Genomic DNA, 23,061 nt, shown 5'->3' on the forward strand with positions numbered 1-23,061 from the left:
ATGGAGGTGGAAACATCATTCTTTGGGGATGCTTTTCTGCAAAGGGGACAGGACGACTGCACCGTATTGAGGGGAGGATGGATGGGGCCATGTATCGCGAGATCTTGGCCAACAACCTCCTTCCCTCAGTAAGAGCATTGAAGATGGGTCGTGGCTGGTTCTTCCAGCATGACAACGACCCGAAACACACAGCCAGGGCAACTAAGGAGTGGCTCCGTAAGAAGCACCTCAATGTCCTGGAGTGGCCTAGCCAGTCTCCAGACCTGAACCCAATAGAAAATCTTTGGAGGGAGCTGAAAGTCCGTATTGCCCAGCGACAGCCCCGAAACCTGAAGGATCTGGAGAAGGTCTGTATGGAGGAGTGGGCCAAAATCCCTGCTGCAGTGTGTGCAAACCTGGTCAAGACCTACAGGAAACGTATGATCTCTGTAATTGCAAACAAAGGTTTCTGTACCAAATATTAAGTTCTGCTTTTCTGATGTATCAAATACTTATGTCATGCAATAAAATGCAAATTAATTACTTAAAAATCATACAATGTGATTTTCTGGATTTTTGTTTTAGATTCCGTCTCTCACAGATGAAGTGTACCTATAATAAAAATTACAGACCTCTACATGCTTTGTAAGTAGGAAAACCTGTAAAATCGGCAGTGTATCAAATACTTGTTCTCCCCACTGTATGTAAAGATAATGGATATAAAACAAGCTAAACATCTTATGATCTCAACAGTACTTAAGGAATTGGCCCCTGAAGCTAGAATAAAACATATAATAAAAATGCAGGTACCATTGGAAACAGCCCGAACTAGTATTTTTATTCCAGCCCAAGAAATGACAGTTACAGAATCTCAAAGAGGATCAAACCTCTGCCAGAACTATCACTTTGTGGGTGGGCTAATCATCAAACAATGGGAGAAGCAATCTGGGATGAATATGGCTGTAAAATAGAAATTGACAAGGGAAACACTACTTGGGAAATTACCTTAGAGGAGTTGACACAAGATAATGTTTTGGAAATAGTCAGCACTAAATGGTCAGAAGGGAACAATATAACAACGATTGATATTACTCCTAATTCCACACGTCAGCCTAGACAGGAAAGAAAAATAGGGACAGATAATGCAACCATGGCAATCACCCAAGGACCGTAAATTATTGTAACAACTAAACCAGTAAAGACAGCATTAGAAACAACAGAATCAACTGGGTTCTTTCAAAATGTATGGGAGTCTTTGACTAATTGGGGAAACCAGGAAAATAAACCATTTTAGCTCAGCCCCAGCAGTAATACTGGAAATAATGAAAGCACCAACAAAACTAAGGAGACTATGGGAGGGAGCATTACAAAATGATTGGTACAGATGGGCATAGTATTCAGCCAAAATAATTAATAAGAAAACAGATTTTCTAGTATGCTCCCCCTCCCCATTAAAGGAACTGAAGGTAATGCCAAGTCCACATAGCCACAGGGACTGTGCTGACTTTAAACGAAAATTCTGTCATCTCAAAAGATCAGAGAGACCCTACTGACCTGTAGAATGCTTATCCTTCTTAGGAAGTCCTGACCATCACAAATACTATAATCAAACAGGATGGGGGGAGTGGTGTAAGAAATTAGATGTCAGAATAGAACCAAGAAAAATGGAAACACCAGAGAAATATCGAATAGATTATGAGCAGAAGTATGAATGGTACAACAAAACAAACGGGGAACATGATTTGGGGAAATGTATGGGAAAGTGTGAGACCACATGGCATTTAGATAATGATATCTCTTGGAATGCAGACACTCCTCGAAGAGCAATCTATCAGGGTCAGGGTCAAGCACTGGAGTGATAGTTACTAATGGAGGGCCTGGTGACCATGGGGAATGCGAGAAGCAGACACTATCACTGCCACTGATCTCTCCTTATGAGGAGCAATCGGTGGCAGTGGCAGATTTCTTTTGAGTATGTGGAGAACAAAGAATTAGAGCCACTTTGCCTAGAGGATGGATGAGAATATGTGCTAGAGTACAAATGCTTCAGGAAGTAGTTATATCAGAATGGGAGTTAGTAAAAATAACAAATCGGGACGCACAGAATAATGAAAAAAGGGTAAAAAGAGCGAATGAACATGACCCCAATGTATATTTGGATTCAATAGGTCAGCCTAGAGGAATTCCAAATGAATATAAGGCAAGAGATTAAATTAAAGCAGGATTTGAATCAATATTTGTCTGGATATCACCTAACAAAAACCTAGAATGGATCAATTATATTTACTATAATCAACAAAGGTTTATTAATTACACAGACTCTGCGTTAACAGCTCTGGGAGAGCAAGTACAGGCTACAAGTAGAATGACATGGCAGAATAGGCATGCTTTAAACTGGCTGTTGGCAGAAAAAGGTGGAGTTTGTGTTATGTTTGGGGATGAATGCTGTACCTTCATTCCCAATAATACTGCTCCGGATGGTTCATTCACTGAAGCAATGACTAAGCTCAAAAGACTACGAAAAGAAGTTAAGGACAATGCTGGGCATGTCGCTCACACTTGGGATTGGATGGACTTAACTTTGGGAAAGTGGGGAGCAATGTTTACAAAAATGGCAATCATGATAGACATAGCACTGGTGGTAATGGGAATGGTCTTTTGTTGTGTACTGCCTTTGTTGAAATCACTTTTGATCCAAACCACAGTAAAGCAAACGACTGTACAGACAATTGTTTAATAAGTCAACCAAAGAAATACACCCTGTTCAGGGAGCTCAAGGACAGTATGTTAATGAATATGGAAAGCCCTGTAATATTAAAGGAGGACCAATGGACTGCCCATTTGGGAATCCTGAATGTCTGTATGGTGTTGTCCCTGGGGGTGGATGGGCCTGTCATGGTTACTAAGCTCAACAGCAACAATTGGAGGTTAGCTTAGAGGGAAACCTTCCGGACTTGTACCCAGTACCTGACTGGGCTCCTCGTCCTCATCGTGATGGGTCAGACAATGAGGAAGATACATTGGTCTGAATATATATTCTTATAAAATGAAATCATAAATGGCAAGGCTAAGAATAAGTATATGCACATGCTTACACTCATTTTGTGTTAACTTTTGTTTTATTGGTTGGGACTTAGAAAGTCCCAAAGGGGGAATATATGGATGATTTTCTAGTACATATGTTATAGAATGAAATGCCTATATGCCTTAAATGTTTATGGATTAAGAACCAATTAAAGGGTTAAAAAAGAGCAGAGACATTTATTTAGCGCAAATGCTGTGCTTCTGATAAAGAATGGTTCCCTCTAACTCCCTGCAGCTGGTCTGGGTATGTCAATGACATGTGACGGAGATAAAACTTCTCGTTGTGGCTGTGTGGAGATTGGAGTGACAATGGAACTAGTGTTATCACTTGTTTGTGCTTATGACCTGACACACATAGCCACATGCACATAGTCACAAGGAAAAACCATAGTGGCTCAGGGTCCTTGGAGGATGGCTGTTGGGAAAGGCTTAAATGTATGTTATGGACATGACATGTGTAAACCATGTTTAAGTATTAATTGATATGTTTTATAATGTGTTATGAAATGATAAGGGTAAAACAGAATGAACATGATTGATACTTTGTACTCCAGATGCATGCCTAGATAGTGAATATAGTCAATACAGAGTGTGATTGTTCTTTAACGTACGTATGTATATAATTTGTTGAGTCACGCCACCAATATAATGAGATAAGTGACAGAGGCCCCATTTAGAGAAGCGCACATAGCCCTCGTGAGTAAACCACATGTGACACCGAAGGATGTTAATCATGTACATATAATGGAGTAACTATGTAGGTTGTATAAGCATGACTATGCATTTGTGTCTGTATAAAAGGAGTTGCTCCATGGACCAGCTCGGCTTTGTTACGCTTTAATAAAGTATATTCTGAATTCACAAGCTCTGGTTTTTTTAGAGATATTTTTGAGTTAAACATTTCTACCACACCTACCACTTCACGGCTGAGCCATTGTTGCTCCTAGACATTTCCACTTCACAATAACAGCACTTACAGTTGACCGGGGCAGCTCTACCAGGGCAGAAATTTGACTAACTTACTTGTTGGAAAGGTAGCATCCTATGATGGTGCCACGTTGAAAGTCACTGAGCTCTTTTGTAAGGCCATTCTACTGCCAATGTTTGTCTATGGAGATTGCATGGCTGTGTGCTCGATTTTATACACCTGTCAGCAACGGGTGTGGCTGAAATAGCCGAATCCACTAATTTGAAGGGGTGTCCACATACTTTTGTATATATTGTGTATAAGGATATTCTGGTCCGTTTACAAATATTATGTGTAATGGAGGGCTAAAGGACTAGGTATTATTCTTAGGTTTCTGGTTTGGTTTGATTCGACTCTGGGAGTCGTCAAAACACAATGATGGCAAGACACAGTGAACAGTTGGCTTGTAGTTTACTGAAGGAATATGTACAGGGCTATGGCATGATCACTAGGAAGGCTACTGCCTGTACCACTGATCCATAACTGTGGATGGGGAAAGGTGATAGTGCTTGTGTGTGGTTGTCCTATCAGAAGAAGTAGAATGCAGAGTGCAATTATACAATTATACAATGACATTACTTACAATATAAACTATAAAGGGATCACTATAACAGTTTACTACACATAAAGGGTCAAATCTAAAGCATCACTAGGTGGCAGTAGTAACACATTAATGCCTTGGGCATTACAACATAACTGAATGGTGGAATCTCACTGAATCCCATATGAAACCGGAAAGGGTGGGGCATAATACTGAAGTAACATGCATTGGCGCCATTTTAGGCTTAACTACAGTGAGGGAAAAAAGTATTTGATCCCCTGCTGATTTTGTACGTTTTCCCACTGACAAAGAAATGATCAGTCTATAATTTTAATGGTAGTTTTATTTGAATAGTGATAGACAGAATAACAACAAAAAAATGTTATAAATTGATTTGCATATTAATGAGGGAAATTAGTATTTGACCCCCTCTCAATCAGAAAGATTTCTGGCTCCCAGGTGTCTTTTATACATGTAACGAGCTGAGATTAGGAGCACACTCTTAAAGGGAGTGCTCCTAATCTCAGCTTGTTACCTGTATAAAAGACACCTGTCCACAGAAGCAATCAATCAATCAGATTCCAAACTCTCCACCATGGCCAAGACCAAAGAGCTCTCCAAGGATGTCAGGGACAAGATTGTAGACCTACACAAGGTTGGAATGGGCTACAAGACCATCGCTAAGCAGCTTGGTGAGAAGGTGACAACAGTTGGTGCGATTATTCGCAAATGGGAGAAACACAAAATAACTGTCAATCTCCCTCGGCCTGGGGCTCCATGCAAGATCTCACCTCGTGGAGTTGCAATGATCATGAGAACGGTGAGGAATCAGCCCAGAACTACACGGGAGGATCTTGTCAATGATCTCAAGGCAGCTGGGACCATAGTCACCAAGAAAACAATTGGTAACACACTACGCCGTGAAGGACTGAAATCCTGCAGCGCCCACAAGGTCCCCCTACTCAAGAAAGCACATATACAGGGCCATCTGAAGTTTGCCAATGAACATCTGAATGATTCAGAGGAGAACTGGGTGAAAGTGTTGTGGTCATATGAGACCAAAATCGAGCTCTTTGGCATCAACTCAACTCGACGTGTTTGGAGGAGCAGGAATGCTGTCTATGACCCCAAGAACACCATCCCCACCGTCAAACATGGAGGTGGAAATATTATGCTTTGGGGGTGTTTTTCTGCTAAGGGGACAGGACAACTTCACCGCATCAAAGGGATGATGGACGGGGCCATGTACCGTCAAATCTTGGGTGAGAACCTCCTTCCCTCAGCCAGGGCATTGAAAATGGGTCGTGGATGGGTATTCCAGCATGACAATGACCCAAAACACACGGCCAAGGCAACAAAGGAGTGGCTCAAGAAGAAGCACATTAAGGTCCTGGAGTGGCCTAGCCAGTCTCCAGACCTTAATCCCATAGAAAATCTGTGGAGGGAGCTGAAGGTTCGAGTTGAGTCCCTACGACCATGGGAACAAGAGTGGGAACAGCTTTATACTGAGGAGTCGGAGGATGACGACGACAATGAGTTTCTGTTCCGCAACTCATGGGGGCTCCCGGAGGAGTCCTCAATGGAGGAGGATTGCCGAGAGAGAGAGAAGGATCGGATCTGCAGGGTAAGAGAGGAGGCCACCACATTACGGGGGCTGATAGCGAGAATAGAGCGGGAGAGCTCCATTCAAGAGGAGGCACTGCAGGAGGCTCGTAGGGAGAAGGAGGAAGTAGATGCACGGAGAGAGGAGCTGGTCAGGCAACATAAGGAGCGTGGGTTAATTGAGGAACCCATGTATGCGGAGATACGCACTGTATCGCCAGTGCGCATGCACAGCCCAGTGCGTTCTGTGCCAGCGCCCCTTACGTGTCGTGCGAAAGTGGGCATCCAGCCAGGACGGGTTGTGCCGGCTCAACGCTCCTGGTCTCCAGTGCGCCTCCACGGTCCAGTATATCCTGCGCCAGTCCTACGCACTGTGTCGCCAGTGCATGTTCACAGCCCAGTGCGTCCTGTGTCAGCGCCCCGCACGTGCCGTGCGAAAGTGGGCATCCAGCCAGGACGGGTTGTGCCAGCTGTACACTCCAGACCTACAGTACACCTCCAAGGTCCAGTATATCCTGCTCCGGTTCTACGCACTGTGTCACCAGTGCACCTCACCAGTCCAGTACGGCCCATCCCTGCTCCTCGCACCAAACCAGTGGTGCGTGTCGCCAGCTCGGTACGCCCCGTACCTGCTCCCTGCACCAAGCCAGTGGTGTGTGTCCCCAGTCCGGCCCAGCCCGTTCCTGCTCCTCGCACCAGACCAGTGGTGCGTGATCCCAGTCCGGCCCGGCCCGTTCCTGTTCCTCGCACCAAGCCAGTGGTGCGTGTTCCCAGTCCGGTACAGCCCGTGCCTGCTCCCCGCACCAAGCCAGTGGTGCGTGTCGCCAGTCCGGCCCAGCCCGTCCCTGCTCCTCGCACCAAACCAGTGGTGCGTGTCGCCAGCTCGGTACGGCCTGTGCCTGCTCCCCGCACCAAGCCAGTGGTGTGTGTCGCCGGCCCGGCCCGGCCCGTCCCTGCTCCTCGCACCAAACCAGTGGTGCGTGTCGCCAGCTCGGTACGCCCCGTACCTGCTCCCCGCATCAAGCCAGTGGTGTGTGTCCCCAGTCCGGCCCGGCCCGTTCCTGCTCCTCACACCAGACCAGTGGTGCGTGTTCCCAGTCCGGCCCGGCCCGTTCCTGTTCCTCGCACCAAGCCAGTTGTGCGTGTCGCCAGCCCGGTACGCCCCGTACCTGCTCCCCGCACCAAGCCAGTGGTGTGTGTCCCCAGTCCGGCCCGGCCCGTTCCTGCTCCTCGCACCAGACCAGTGGTGTGTGTTCCCAGTCCGGCCCGGCCCGTTCCTGTTCCTCGCACCAAGCCAGTGGTGCGCGTTCCCAGTCCGGTACGGCCTGTGCCTGCTCCCCGCACCAAGCCAGTGGTGCGTGTCGCCAGTCCGGCCCGGCCCGTTCCTGCTCCTCGTACCAAGCCAGTGGTGCATGTTCCTAGTCCGGTCCGGCCCGTGCCTGCTCCTCGCACCAGACCAGTGGTGCGTGGGTCCAGTCCGGCACGGCCCGTGCCCGTTCCAGCTGCTCCACTCCGGAGCCATAGTCCGCTCCACCGGTGCCTGATCCAGCTCCAGTCGGTTGCTCCACTCCGGAACCAGAGCAGTCCGATCCACCGGTGCCTAGTCCAGCTCCGGTCAGCAGTTCCACTCCGGAGCCAGAGCAGTCCGCTCCACCGGTGCCAAGTCCAGCTCCGGTCAGCGGATCCACTCCGGAACCAGAGCAGTCCGCTCCACCGGGGTCCAGTCCAGCTCCGGTCAGCAGCTCCACTCCGGAGCCAGAGAAGTCCGCTCCACCGGTGCATAGTCCAGCTCCGGTCAGCAGCTCCACTACGGAGCCAGAGCAGTCCGCTCCACCGGTGCCCAGTCCAGCTCCGGTTAGCGGCTCCAGTCCAGACCCAGACGTCAGCCCCTCTCCAGGTTCGGGGTCTCCCACACCAGGGTCCAGACAGGGCTTGGTGCATTGCGGGAGGATTGCCGATCCAGGCCCAGACGTCAGCCCCTCTCCAGGTTCGGGGTCTCCCACACCAGGGTCCAGACAGGGCTTGGTGCATCGTGGGAGGAAGGAGAGGAGAAGCAGCGCGCCGATGTCCAGACCAGACCAGGGGTGCAACGGGGAGGCTGAGAGAATGAGGTCGTCACGCCCGGAGCCAGATCCGCCTCCGAGGCGGAATGCCCACCCGGACCCTAACCTGTTATGTCAGGTTTGTGCGGTCGGAGTCCGCACCTTTGGGGGGGGGGGCTGACTTATGGAACTCTTGTATGTTGAGTCAGGGTGTGGAGATCTATGTTATTATTTCTATGTTTAGATTCTAGGTATTGTGTTTCTATGTTTGGCCGGGTGTGATTCCCAATCAGAGGCAGCTGTCGCTCGTTGTCTCTGATTGGGGATCATACTTAAGTAGCCTGTTGGCATTCATTAGTTGTGGGATCTTGTTCCGTGTATAGGCAGGAATGCTGAAATGCAGGAATGCCCCAAATTGCGGGCCGCAATCACACACTATTGACTCTGCAACACACTATCACAGATTATTATGAAATAGACACAAATTACTTATTCAAAAATTGTAAAAGTCACACAAAAAAAGTATAGCCTACTGCCTTCATCTGTGATTGAAATGCACTGAATAAAAACATTTTGGTGAATTTTTTTTTTTTTTTTTACTTTTTCCTGTGTATTTCAAAATAATTTGTGATAGTGGGTTGACATTTCCCAAGGGAAAAGTACATTCATATTCAAGAAAACAACCTAATCTAATGAGATTGACCATATGACTGATACTGATCACTGAATATGATAATTGACTGTTAAATGTTACCTTTCAGATATTTTAAATGTCTGTAATGTCTACTTGTCAATGTTTTTGTAAGGTATTTTTCCTTATGTGTCAGACCCCAGGAAGAGTAGCTGTCGTCATGGCGTCAGCTAATGTGGATCCTAATAAAATCAAGTAAAATCAACATACTGACATACTGTGCCTCAAGGCATCACAGACTATGGGAATAACAGCAAGATCAGGCTGTACATGCACATCCTCAAACATTTTGTTCAAAAATGCAAGGACTTTCTGTTATGTGTGCCAGCACTAGTTAGGGTGGGTACCGCTTTGTGGCAATATGCCACCTAGTGGAAAACTGTCAGGAAAACAGTTTTGAATAATGAAATACTTATTAAGGGCAGTTGTGAATATACTGTAGGTGATTCTGTTGGAACTTGCAGCCCTATTGACAGAGCTGAGTTATATTCACTCACCTAAGGCATCATTTCATCAGACCTTTCTGTTTTTTGGATCTTTTCATTCTGTGTAGGCCTATGGCACCTGGTGTCCCTGGTAGGCCCTGACCTGGGTAAGGCACAACGGATGTGTGTGTGGGGTTAGACAAGAACAGGGATATACAGTCACAATGTTAGAGATTGGGCCAATTGCAACCACTATTGACCGGTGTATTACAGTGAGATGATCCATTAATATAGGCTAAGAGCACCCACACAGCTGATCTCAATGATTCTAAAATGTTCACTGCTCCAAAGCCCCGTTTATAGCTTACCTGATGCTAACATGCGTCCTTTGTCCTGATCTCGTCTATATTCTGATTGTGCCCACATTTTTAGACAGGTGTGAATTATTAAAAGACTCATTGTGATCCTAACCACCTCTGGGGGTAGTCAGGCACGCATGGTCTGGATATCTTTACAAGTTTAGACGGATCTGGACAGAGAAACCATTTAAATCATAATTATCCCTCCCTCTAAAATCATTGTCAGGTGGCACCATTGACTTATGGCATCAATGTGTGTCTTAAAATAAATAAAAACATTATTATGAAAGAATAGTATTCTAATATTTGGATACAGGGAGGGACCAGGAAAAACTGTGCAGACAGTGGATGGTTGAGACACATTTTAATACCATGCGTAGATACATTTCTGAAAATGTGGACAGGGATAAACCAGGTATAAACAGGGCTCAAAACCTTTGCACCCCCCTTCCTTCCAAATCATTTTCGCTCTAAAACAAACCTTGGTCTAGATGATGGGAATACCAGCTAAACAGGCTGTACATGAACATCCTCAAACTAGAGTAAGAACATCTAGTTCCAAAATCGATCCTTGATCCCTCATTGTATGCAAAACTCCCGCTCACATGTCATGACAATGATCTTGGCATGCCAACTCCTTAATCTCCTCCTTGAGGATAATTTCATAGTTTCAATTTAATTAAACATGAACACAAATGAACACAGATCATGATCTGTGATCTTTACTTCCGTGAGGATCATTGTTGAAGACATCATGTGTAGAGAGATATGTAGGCCGACTGTATGACACATGGATATAATGGGGAGTTTTGTTATAAAGCTGATATGACAGCCTATCTTCAACCATGTAGAATTACCATTACTCTTCAAAAAGGCAAAACAGCATAGCCAATTGAATCAAGAGGAACTACAATGCTACCAGTAACTATGAGTGTATGCTGATGAGAAGTGATAATAATAATAATAATAATAATAATACTAGATGTTATGAGGAACATAAAAGCAATAACATAAAAGCCTTACATACAGTGTATAAAAGTTATCTGATAAGAAATCAGACAATGATTAACCATTAACTAATAAAGAATACACTTTCTAAAATGGACTGCTACACACATTCATAAACTACCCCCTAAAGGAAATAAGGAAGGACATTACTTCTTATTACGGTACCAATAGTATGCTCCATATTGTCACGTAATAAAGCTGAACTAAACCAGAAAACACTATGGACAATAAATAGGCTACATTTTGTTTAAAATAACAATTTCTATAGAAAAATATCAGGAACTGGAACAGAATGACTGATGATACATTTATTACACATTTCTTGGACACATCAATGATGTTCAGTGACAAAAAACAAAATAATAACAAATTAATATCCTTGATAATAACAGCCCCAAAATAAATCCTCTGATAAACAAAACAAAAACTTGTGACAATAACATAGGCCTATAAAACAATTAAAACTGTGGTTCAGCTTGTTTTCTTCATACTGCATTGAGCTGACAGTAGCAACCCATTTTCATTGGTAAAGCAGTCAAACCACAAAGATTGTCTAAAACCGTTCAAACATTACTCAGTTATCAGTGAAAACAGTGACAGTCGGCTTAAATAGCACAATCATCTTTTGTATTGATCATTTAGCGCATCATTCTTACAAACACACAACGCTTTGTCATTACATTAAATGTATCTAGGCTTACATGGCACCTAAATCATCTGTTTAAAAACACAGATCAGCAAGAGACACTATGCTGGCTGATTCTTGAATTTGATAGGCTTATGGCTGATAATGCACAGCGGAATGTACTGTTGTCCATTGGCATGGCATCCGATGTGTTCCGAGGGTTATAGCTACAGCAAGTGAGCCATTTCAGCATGCTTTGAGAAGCATAATTTTACATTTGAGTCATTTAGCAGATGCTCTTATCCAGAGCGACTTACAGTTAGTGAGAGCATACATTTCTTTCATACTGGCCCCCCGTGGGAATCGAACCCACAACCCTGGCATTGCAAACGCCATGCTCTACCAACTGAGCTACACAGGGCCATAATAACTGGACTTATGCATTATCCTAGTAACCATACACTAATGTATTATTGAACCACTGCATGTAAAGTTATAGGACATACATAATCTATCTCATTGTCATTTTGGACCACTACAGTTGAAGTAGAAAGACACATAAGCGGCAATATAATCAATTTAATATTAACAATATGACATACTTTTTTTCTTAACATTCTCAGATCAGCAGGTGCCACTCTGACAGCAGGTAAGTTAAGTGTGATCCTGTAATGATTATGTACACTATACACCAGTGTTGGGCTCAGTTTAATTTCAATTCAGGCAATGCAGGAAGTAAACTGAAATTCCCATTCCAATTAAAAATGTTCTCAATGAGACTAAAATTGTGAATTGGAATCTACTTCCTGAATTGACTGAATTGAAATGGAATTGGCCCCAATCCTGCTACTAAACACCCCGTCTCTTATAATGACCTGTGGTAAGGCAGCAGAATTTGACTTAGGGCTAGTGCTACAGAACAGCCTAAAAGAGCTCAGCACAGAGACAATAATCAAAGGATAAATATTATAGAGAAAGATTGTGTAAGAGAGAGCAACAGTTCACATTCCCACCCAGAGAGACACTAAAACACTTAGAAATCGTCATAGGGGACAAGTGGCATTTAAGTCCCCAAAGCCCCATGAGACTTTGGTTCGTTTAAATGCACAGTTCAGTCAAAAACTAGATTTTCCTGTGTTTTATATATATTTCCAGGTTGGAAAAATACTGTGAAAATGATGATAATGCTCTTTTAGTGTTTGAAAAGACTGCCTGACATTTCTGCCTGTTTGGGTGGGATGGAGTTTTGGCCTGCCTGGTGACATCACCAGATGGTAAATTAGTTAATAGACGAATAAGAAAGAGTGCCAAACCTCTCTGCCAATAACAGCTAGTTCAGTTTTCCCCTCCCCAAAAACCACTCCCAATTATTTGCTAAGAAGCTTTTTTGTCTTTCTTTTTGACAATTTTGATGAAATCACCCAGAAATGATTTGATATTGAGATTAAAATGGCTGCATTGGTCCTTTAAATCCATGCTTCATTATTAGCCTAGGCCTGGGCCTTCCAGTCTACTGGTCGAAGACAGATCCTACTCACTATAGTATATAGTTTGATGCTCTCTCACACCTTTTAGTTGTTAGAAACTAATGAGGATTTGTCTTTCCAGCAGTTTCATGAAGCTTTCCATTCCTGGGAAGACTGCCAGACAGACCACACAGACAAACATCCCTCTCGTCACATCTCAGAGGAATCCTCATGTGAAACCCTTTGAGGGTCTGTGCACTCAGAAGTGCAGTGAGCAGGAATATAATGGCCAGTTACAATGGCATTAATGTTGGTGGGACACCATAACTAAAGTTCCCTATTGAGACAGTTCGGCCCATTCTCTCCCCAACTATTGGCCAGCTAGCACATTCTCTATCTGACTATTGGTCAGCTAGAACATTCTCTCCCCAACCATTGGCCAGCTAGCACATTCTCTCCATGACTATTGGTGAGCTAGTTATGGGATCTTGGCCTGGGCTGGGCCGTCAGACAGCCACTGGTACCCCATAGGTCAGCTATCACACTAAGACACTAGCATGGTTCAGATCGACCACTCAGGGGCAATGACACTGAAACAATATGGCAACCAACAGAGCAAATATGACATGATGTAGCTAGAAGGCGACAAATTAACAAAGACGACAAAAAGGCAAGAAAAAAATAAAAAGTAGTTCCCTTGTCACGGTTGCTGTGGCAACAACACAGCAGGGCCAGTGTCCGTTCATATGCATTCCGTGCAGCGGGGGCACTGTGTTACCGTAGTGGGGTATTGTATCATAAAACCAGACAGTTTACAGCTTATACAGTCAGTCTATGGACAAGGTTAGGGTAGGGATCTTCCCCAGCCCCAGCCCAAACATTGTGCTTAGTGGTGTGGACAGCAGCAGGCCAGTGCAGAGCCAGTCTCTGTGTGCTTCGCAGCACTACATCATACACATGGCCTTTCTCTCACCCCACCCTCACCCTCCTCCTCTTCCTCTTCCTCATGGGTCAGTAATCAGTACAGGCTCCAGGCCCGCTGATGCTGGTTGTACGATGAAGAAGAGAGAGGTGAAGTGGAGGAGGAGAAGTCTGTGGGGCGTAACTGCTTTCCACACGCACACATTCAGTCCATCTTCTCCTTCTGGACCAGCTTGGGCGCGTCTACGAACTCCCGACCGTTGAAGAGGATGACGCCGGCCGTCACGAAGCTAGCTGTGCCCCAGAACAGCACATACGCCAGGGTCTCCGTCCAAGTGTCACCTGAGGGGGGACACTGAGGGTCACTATGGGTAATAACTAAGTACCGAAAAAGTACCATTGATATCACATACTTGCCTAGTCAATACCAGTTTAGTACCAGTGGAAACAGTATTGTAAAATGAAGTGCTGCAAAATGTCTTTACGGACCAAATCCTAACTTGGGATCAGTGCAGGTGTAAATAGAATTTTCATACAAATTCGATGCATGATTTACAAGGGAGTCCACTGCTGTCTTACCAGCCATGAGGAGGCAGATGATACACATGGAGAATGCCACAACCATGATAATGGGCAACTAGAGGGGGAGAGGGGAAACAGGAGATTAAATAAGATACAACGGAATCTCAATGTACCGCCTGTGAATGAAACCAACACATAATGTAGCCAATCAGTATACATAGCACTGGTCAAGCCTAGCCAATCAGATCTCACCGTGAGGAACTTCCAGTCTTTGGGCTCGTGAAGGGGTGTGGTCATGTCTGCCTCGTCAATGGCATAGTTACCCAGGAACAGATCAATGGAGTCCTAGGGATCAGGAGAGAGGTCTCAATTATCAGTTACCACACACACTTCAAGGATTTTTATTAGTCACATTTACAAAAAACATGACTAATAACTGGCACACATGCACACACACACACCTGTCTGAAGCCGTCTGAGAAGTTGTTCTTGTAGTATCTGATCATGGAGTTCCAGCCGTCCATCACCAGCCCCCATTGTGTCCTCTTCCCTGTTCTGAGACATGAGCACCGCTTCAGTCATCACTCATCACTGTCATAATCATCTCTCTCACACACACTACAAATAATCATCGTCGTCATCCTCCACCCTTTCCTGAGCACGCTCTTGCTCAGTTTTCATCCTGGTTATCACAAAGGTCACTAGCAAAACATCCTAATCCTCCATGTTCTAAGATAAGGGCAGCAGTCCATTCAATATGCATCACCAAAACCAGTACAATGTTTTGATGTAGTGCATAGACAATTATGCATGGCCAACTTCATGGGTGTGTGGGGTGTGACTGACAGTGGGATGGGTACCGTGCCAGCAGAAAGACATCTAGTTAATTTCATAGGTGTGTGTGGGGTGTGACTGACAGTGGGATGGGTACTGTGCCAGCAGAAAGACAACTAGTTAACTACATGGGTGTGTGTGGGTTGTGACTGACAGTGGGATGGGTACTGTGCGAGCAGAAAGACAACTAGTTCTCTGTCATTGTATAATGGACAAGTTCTAATCGAATCCATAATATCCTCCTACAGCCAGATGAACTCGGTGACTTCCTGATGGAATGGAGTGTGTTTCTATGAAGAGAGCCAGTCCTGTGCCCTAGCTGGCTAATCACCAGATTAGCAAGAAGCATGTGAGCCCCTCTCTCTCACCTTGTGAAGTCTGTCTTCAAGGCCCCTGTGCCAGCGTACTGCTTGGCACACGCATTGGCATTGTCTGCCCACGCTGCAGAGAGCAGGGGTGAGAGAGGGAAAGGGAGAGATGGGGGGGGGGAAGAAAGAGAAAACAGATTTAGTCAGTGGAAAAAGGGGAGGATTTCAATCATGTTAAACCATAGTGTTGGAATAATCTCATTAGGAAGATAATGATGTGCTCATTCTGGCAGAGGGGTAGGAAAGTGTTCAGATTTCAGCTGAGGTTAACCATTTTTGTAGATCTTCTCGAAGTCGGCCTGATCTTCAATCCTCTGGCCCATGTGGAGAACTCCAAGTCGCTGCAGATAAACAAAGAAGTGTGGTGAGATACTGCAGTGGCCTGACCATAAGGGGCAAGGCGGAACCAAGATGGTCGCAATCAGATTCAGGGGATTGGCTAGGTCTACACCTTTATTGAACAGTAAAACTCCTGATGGTGGGACAGAGAGGTCCACGACATTGCTCATTATGTCAAAGACAGATAGAGTGAGTCTAGATGTGGTGGAAGTGTATAGATCAGGGATGTCAAACTCATTCCATAGAGGGCCTAGTGTTTGCTGGTTTTTGGTTTTTCCTTTCAATTAAGACCTAGACAACCAGATGAGGGGAGTTCATTACTAATTAGTGGCCTTAATTCATCAATCAAATACAAGGGAAGAGAGAAAACCCACTGCCACTTGGCCCTCCGTGGAATGAGTTTGACACCAGTGGTCTAGATGGATGTGGTAGGAGTGTCTAGAACTAGTGGGAGTGTCTATATGTAATGGGCGTGTCTAGTCAGTGTGGGCATGTCTGATTGGTGGTTCCCACCTCCAGCTGTGACTGCAGTGAGCGTCGTGCCAGCAGACTCTGGATGACGTTGGTACGGTCCAGACAGTCCATGCAGTTACTGCGGAACATCCCTTCCTGTTGCACCAGAACGTTCCCATCCACATCAACCAGGAAGTACCTGACCAACCAATCAACTCAACCAATCAATCAAACAATTTGATTCCTAAATATAGCTCTTTTTACAATAACATTTGTCACAAAAACAAAACAAATCAGCAAACCACAGACAGAGATGAAACCCCCCCAAAAAACAAAGTACACAAACACAGAATAACAGACTAAATACCTACCCATACTCATCCTGCATCTCTGTCACCATATCGACTAAGATCTGCAGGCGATGCCATCTCATCCGACTGCATTCCTTGTGGAAGTCAAACGCTATGTACCTAGAGGTGCACAGTACAGGGAGAAAAGTTATGTAAAATCCAACTAAATAATTTTCTTTAAGGGGTTATATGGAGTTCCATGCCTTTAGACAGAACGTTAACCTCTAAAAAAAAGACATGGATGATGTTAGAAGAAGACGTGCATAGTGGGATCAGAATGAATGATGGGTAAAAGCTATAGTCCTTACTTAACCATGCCGTTGCCCAAGCTGGACACCATTTTGTCAAAGGCCTGTTCCAACTGCTTCTCTGAGCCTTTCTGGTCGATCAGATTTAAAATCACTTGCTTTCCATAAATGATGATCTGCGAGTCAAAATGCCGTTGGAAGCCATCCAGCTGTGAAAGCAGGACAGTAAAGGTAAGAAAGAATGTATGACTCAGTATAGTAATACTCAATATCACATACCTCTACTGTAATTAAATTACTACTACTGTGCATTAAAATGTTTTTACATTTGAATATGAAATATCATTTCAAATTATATGAATATTGTAACAGGTAGTTTACATGGTCGATGGTTTTGCTGATCTGAGGTTTTGGTTTGTACTTGAGGTTGGGTCTTTGGGACCAGTAGAAGGGGATGGAGCCTCGGGTCTGTACGAATGAGGCCTTGCCCCCGTTGTACTGGACAATCTGCTCTGTCTCCACAAAGTTAGCTGCATGACCCTCTGAGTCGATGCCTGAAGGACCAAATAGACATTATGTAATCATGCGTCTCAGAGTGGTCAGAGTGAGGAGTGTTTGACAGTAAACATATAAGAAGTGGACTAGCCCAATATTATCTGCAAAGGGCTGGTGTGTGTGCAGGGTTTCGTTCCAACCAGCTGTAAAACACCTGATTCCACTAATCAAAATATTGATTGAAGACCCAGCTAGCATATAAGGTTCTGAGAACCATATTTCTTAGAGCTTGTTGAGAGTGTGGTTGTCCTATGGTTATTTTGCAAACAACCTTCCCACAACTTTCTGGGAATGGTGCAGGATAGTCGCTTGGCTTTGGATCATTCTCAGCACATTTAAGGAACTTGACATTTCCTAAAAGTTACACTGAATTTCAATGTTTGTAATGTCCTAGGAACGTTCTCCAAGTGGTTTGACATTGGGAATAATATTAATTATAGACTAAAATGAACAGCTTTGTATTTGTAAAAAAATATATGGCACACTAGCTCCATCCTGATGGCGCAGTGGACTAATTACATGGATCGAGAACAGAACAGCATAGGTTCAAATCTCCCTGACACCTTGCCACAATAAAAAAAGAAAAGTGTTTGCATGATTAATGCCTAAGCATATGAATTTCCATGTGTCCTATCTGTGCTAAAAACAGTTAACCCAAACTAAGATCGCAGTGTTAAAAGTCTTATTGAAACATTTGCTCAGAACGTTATTTAATTACCTTCAAATAACCTATAATATCCATTCTCATCACGTTAATAAAACCTCCCAGGAAAACTTTCAGGGAACCATAGTAAAACGTTCTCATAACCTCCCTGCAAACAAAAAAAAGTATCTTCCCATAACAGGCAACATGTTTACTTCCGTTCTCAGAACGTTTTTAAAAAAAAAGCTCTGTTTTACCACTCAGGAAACGTATGGCTTCGTTCCCAGAACCAATGTGAAACCAAAAACGTATGTTCCCACAACTTCAAAAGGAACCAAATGTGCTAGCTGGGGACTGACTAGTTGACTAAGGCTGTGTTTACACAGGCAGCCCAATTCTGATATTTTTTCCACTAACTGGTCTTTTGACCAATCACATCAGATCTTTTCGCATCAGATCTTTTTCAGAGCTGATGTGATTGGTCAAAAGGCCAATTAGTGACAAAAATAACAGAATTGGGCTGCCTGTGTAAACGGAGCCTATTTGACTCAGATGTATGTATTACTGTTTGCCTGCACCCACACCGGTCCACTGTGGAAAATGGGGCGGCAGGTAGCGGGCGGCAGGTAGCTTAGTGGGTAAGAGCGTTGTGCCAGTAACCGAAAGGTCGCTGGTTCTAATCCCCAAGCCGACTAGGTGAAAAATCTGTCGATGTGCCCTTAAGCAAGGCACTTAACCCTAATTGCTCCTGTAAGTCGCTCTGGATAAGAGCGTCTGCTAAATGACTAAAAATGAAAATAAAAATGAAATGAAAAAATGAAAAGATTGTCCATCATCCCTGCTCTAGTCAGAAAGCTCCAGTTAGACATGCTGGTGGATGTGGAGTCAGTCACCTCTGACGTAGTAGCGTACTCCAGCCCTGAAGCAGCTCCGCCTGGAGATGATGTTCCAGTCAAAGATCTTCCCATTGATGCAGCAGGACTTCATAATGATGACTGGACAACACGTGGTTAGGGATAGCACAGTCTTAACCTTTAAAGCCTAACTTTACCTTCTGAATTCAACCTTTCTTTGCCTCCTTTTCAGAAAATGCTTTGGAGTTGGGAGTGTTGTGATGCTTAGAAATGTGGGCTTCATCATATTATGTCAATGGATCCACTTTCCATTGTCTGTAAATACAATATCCCTAATTTCTCAATTTTAATACGACCTATATGAATCTCTAGCTCCCCCTTGTGGCTAAAGGAGCAAACCACAAGTTCACTTCTACTGATATACATGGTCTGTCAAACAGTTTTCCAAGTTTTTCTCAGGGAAAAGAATGACAAGACTAATCCAGTGTAATCACTAGCTGCTTTACATCCAAGCCACTCAGACAGCTAAACCCCAAGGCTCAAGGGGAAATATGAATGTGAAAATGACCATGTGATCTAGTGTGTTGTGCACACGTGCAACTGATCACATCAAGGGTAGATTTCCAACCAATGACAGATTACAGGGTTTAAACTGCAATGCTGTTTAACAGTTCAGTCACTCTAAACAACCGCCACGTGAATTACATATCTCACATGGGCAATATTTGTTGTCTTACAAGAAGTGGTAATGAGGTCTTCCTGTTTATGAGAACTGAAGAGCGGGAAAAGTCTTCATCTGGAGTTTGCAACAACAAAAAAACATGAAAGGATACAGCCATGGACAACTGGGTAAGCAAACCTGTGCAGCTGTCAAGAGAAGATCAGAGACAATGCAGTTTAGAAAGATCATAAGACCTGTACTGGAGCGCATTCATTTTATATTTACCAGAAGTGGTTAACATGTGTCATTTCTGTCCTTACCTCTGGCTGTGCCATGAATTCTCTCAACAGGTGACCATTCCACAAAAACCGTTGATCTGCCTAGAAACGAGGGCAAGAAAACAACAAATCTTTATAATACCATTCGACGTGTTTCCGCATGCCCTGCATCTGTATAGGACACAAGTACAAACACATTACTCGTGTTTTAATGAGTATCTCCAAATATAAACAAGTTTTTACACTATTTTCCTCCCTCTATATCTCTCTTTCCATCCACTCATTCTCTCACCCTTTCCAGCAGGCTCATCTCCTGGAACTCAGGGCTGGTGTTGGCCAGTCTCTGTAGGGTGTGGGTCAGGTCGTAGTCTGTGGCAAAGTAGAAGCCGTCTGTGAGCAGAACACTGTTGATCATGGACAAGAAGGCTTTGTTGTCCTGCATCTGATGGGGTCAGAGGTCAAAGATAGCTCAGGAGGCAGGTTGAAGAAGGAAAGAAAAGAGGTCGAAGTTGAGTGCTCAGGAGGCAGGTTGAAGAAGGAAAGAAAAACAGAAATTAGGTGGAACGATGGTTAGACAGTATCGGATTACCACTATTTGTATAAAATAATATATACAAGGAATCTAAATTGATATATATATATATATAAAAAATAACATCTCCTCCACCAGTATTGCAACTAGAAGCCAACATAGAGATGCCCACTAATAGAGACACACTTGTCTAGACTTGGGGACAGAACAGAGTGTTCTTGTAACAGCTACATGATGATGACACTGTCTGAAAGCAGTACTTGTTCTGTCTGTGAGAAGGGGTCTCGTTCTCTGACTGACAGACAGCTTTGCCCTTCACATACACTTGACTGTCTACAGACACACTGTCTGTCGTTGACCGGCTCCATAGCCAATTCAACACATGGCATCTATGTCAGCTCAGATGCCTAGCATTCTCAGTTCATTATGCTTCTTTCGTATTGGTCACATACAGTAGCGAAGGCAAGTGACTTCAGCAGCTAGCTAATCTTAGAAAAATAACCCAGAGTATCAGGCTAGGGTTTCGACTCGTCAGCATCCACATCAAAACAACCCACTGTCATTAACAAGGAATCATTGTGAAACGCTCTTGGCCTGATATGCACCCAGGCTCTACATGACTGTGGACTTGTGGGCTGGCACTGGGGCCCCAACTCACACCTCCCTACCTGGTTGTCTGTCAGGTGCAGCACAGTCTTCTTGTAGGAGATAACGTCAAAGTCCATAGCCTTCCACATGGCATGGCCCAACAGGTCACCCACCTTCTTCTTCTTTGTGATAACGATGAGGTACGTGCCTGGGGAGGGTAGGCAGAGGGGCACAGGTGTCACTAAAGTAAACACTGTGTAATACACAGGTAAAGTCTTCTCAATGGACAATTTTACTGAAGAGTCTGAACTGACTCTTGTTGACAGAGTGTAAGACTGAACCTACCTGCCACCAAACGGATAGTTCCCATGATGCCACATATTGGCCTGGTGACCGCAAGGGGAGGAATGTCCTTCCTCACTAGAGGGACAAACCATCATCATTTTTAACATTTTAGTCATTTAGCAGACACTCTTATCCAGAGCGACATACAGTAGTGAGTGCATACATTTTCATACTGGTCCCCCGTGGGAATCAAACCCACAACCCTGCAGTTGCAAGCACCATGCTCTACCAACTGAGCCACATCATTTTTTCATTGCCTTTATGATCACAAACCACCATTGACTTTGGTCAGCATAAGACAGCATCATGCCATGATAACACACACAGTCTAACATAGGCCTACTCAACATACCGGTGACGATCATTTCTGTGGACACCCTGTCAATGGACAGGACATCATTGGAGCCGTCATCACAAGCCTCAATGTAAAACTTCTCTGGGGTAGTGTGCCTATGGGGGGAGAGTGGGCACAGAGGATGGAGATACAAAATCAGTGACCTTGGTAGACGAACATCTGGCATTGTGAACCGCGCCTTATACATAGGGAAAACATTGGCTTGATTTGGCAAAGCTCAACTTAGTTAGTAGCTAACGTCACCACCAGCTCACACATACTAGCTACTCGCTAGCTGGCTCAGGCTAACTAACGTTAACAGCTAAGCTAAGCTAACTGTATTGTCTAGTTAGTTAGCTGCTTCATCAACCAGATCGATTGCATTCTACCACTCATTCAATCGAAAGGCAGATAGCTAGATAAGTACTGTTACAGACAACACAACTACACATCCTTGACATAACTGTAAGCTAGTTACAGTACTGTAAACTGAAACAAATCCCGCATACGAATGACTGCAGCCAGTAATTGCAGTTGAATGTTAGCTAGCTAGCTTATCATTTACATTTACATTTTAGTCATTTAGCAGACGCTCTTAACCAGAGCGACTTACAGGAGCAATTAGGGTTAAGTGCCTTGCTCAAGGGCACATTAACGTCATTTAGCAGACGCTCTTAGCCAGAGCGACTCACAAATTGGTGCGTTCACCCTATAGCCAGTGGGATAACCACTTTACAATTTGGGGGGGGGGGGGGGGGGGGGGGGTTAGAAGGAATACTTTATCCTATCCCAGGTATTCCTTAAAGAGGTGGGGTTTCAAATGTCTCCGGAAGGTGGTGAGTGACTCCGCTGTCCTGGCGTCGTGAGGGAGCTTGTTCCACCATTGGGGTGCCAGAGCAGCGAACAGTTTTGACTGGGCTGAGCGGGAGCTGTGCTTCCGCAGAGGAAGGGGAGCCAGCAGGCCAGAGGTGGATGAACGCAATGTCCTCGTTTGGGTGTAGGGACTGATCAGAGCCTGAAGGTACAGAGGTGCCGTTCCCCTCACTGCTCCATAGGCAAGCACCATGGTCTTGTAGCGGATGCGAGCTTATCATATGCTAGCTAACGCTAGTCTTACACCTACGACTATTTTCTCTCGTCAAAATATGGCATTTTTTCCAGAAAAGTTGCAGTAGCTAGCTTCTGAAAATAAAAGACTGAAAACGATATATATTTTCAAGACTTACAGGTTGAAGCTCTCGTAGGCGGTCGCCATCTTTAGAGGAGGTCTGACCTAGTGACGTGTCAATGAATGTGCACATCATTGTAAATGGCTGGACCGGAGTTCGCGTCCAGAGTCGGACATTTAGATCGTAGTAAATTAGCAAACTATGATAAACTATAGGCAGCAACATATTATGTAGCACACAAAAATACATTATTTAATCAAAGTTACAGTTTATTAATC

At 44.4% G+C, this 23,061-nt stretch overlaps 1 protein-coding gene across 1 annotated transcript; it reads right to left on the reverse strand.

The window, feature by feature from the left end:
- Window positions 1–10,991: 10,991 nt before the first annotated feature.
- Window positions 10,992–22,959, reverse strand: LOC311139799 (phosphatidylinositol-3-phosphatase SAC1-B-like; the record flags this gene model as incomplete). The annotated part of the gene is given in 20 exon segments (XM_084174755.1): window positions 10,992–14,052; window positions 14,290–14,347; window positions 14,485–14,577; window positions 14,694–14,787; window positions 15,435–15,507; window positions 15,706–15,775; window positions 16,287–16,425; window positions 16,598–16,696; window positions 16,885–17,033; window positions 17,206–17,378; window positions 18,916–19,017; window positions 19,710–19,743; window positions 19,858–19,917; window positions 20,108–20,257; window positions 21,016–21,143; window positions 21,281–21,355; window positions 21,633–21,730; window positions 22,841–22,887; window positions 22,891–22,914; window positions 22,918–22,959. Coding segments are annotated over 20 exon segments (1,845 nt in total). The 3' UTR covers window positions 10,992–13,915.
- Between the last annotated feature and the right edge of the window lie 102 nt (window positions 22,960–23,061).

The sequence above is a fragment of the Coregonus lavaretus genome (assembly GCF_964263955.1).
Source record: "Coregonus lavaretus genome assembly, chromosome: 13".
NCBI lineage: Eukaryota > Metazoa > Chordata > Actinopteri > Salmoniformes > Salmonidae > Coregonus > Coregonus lavaretus.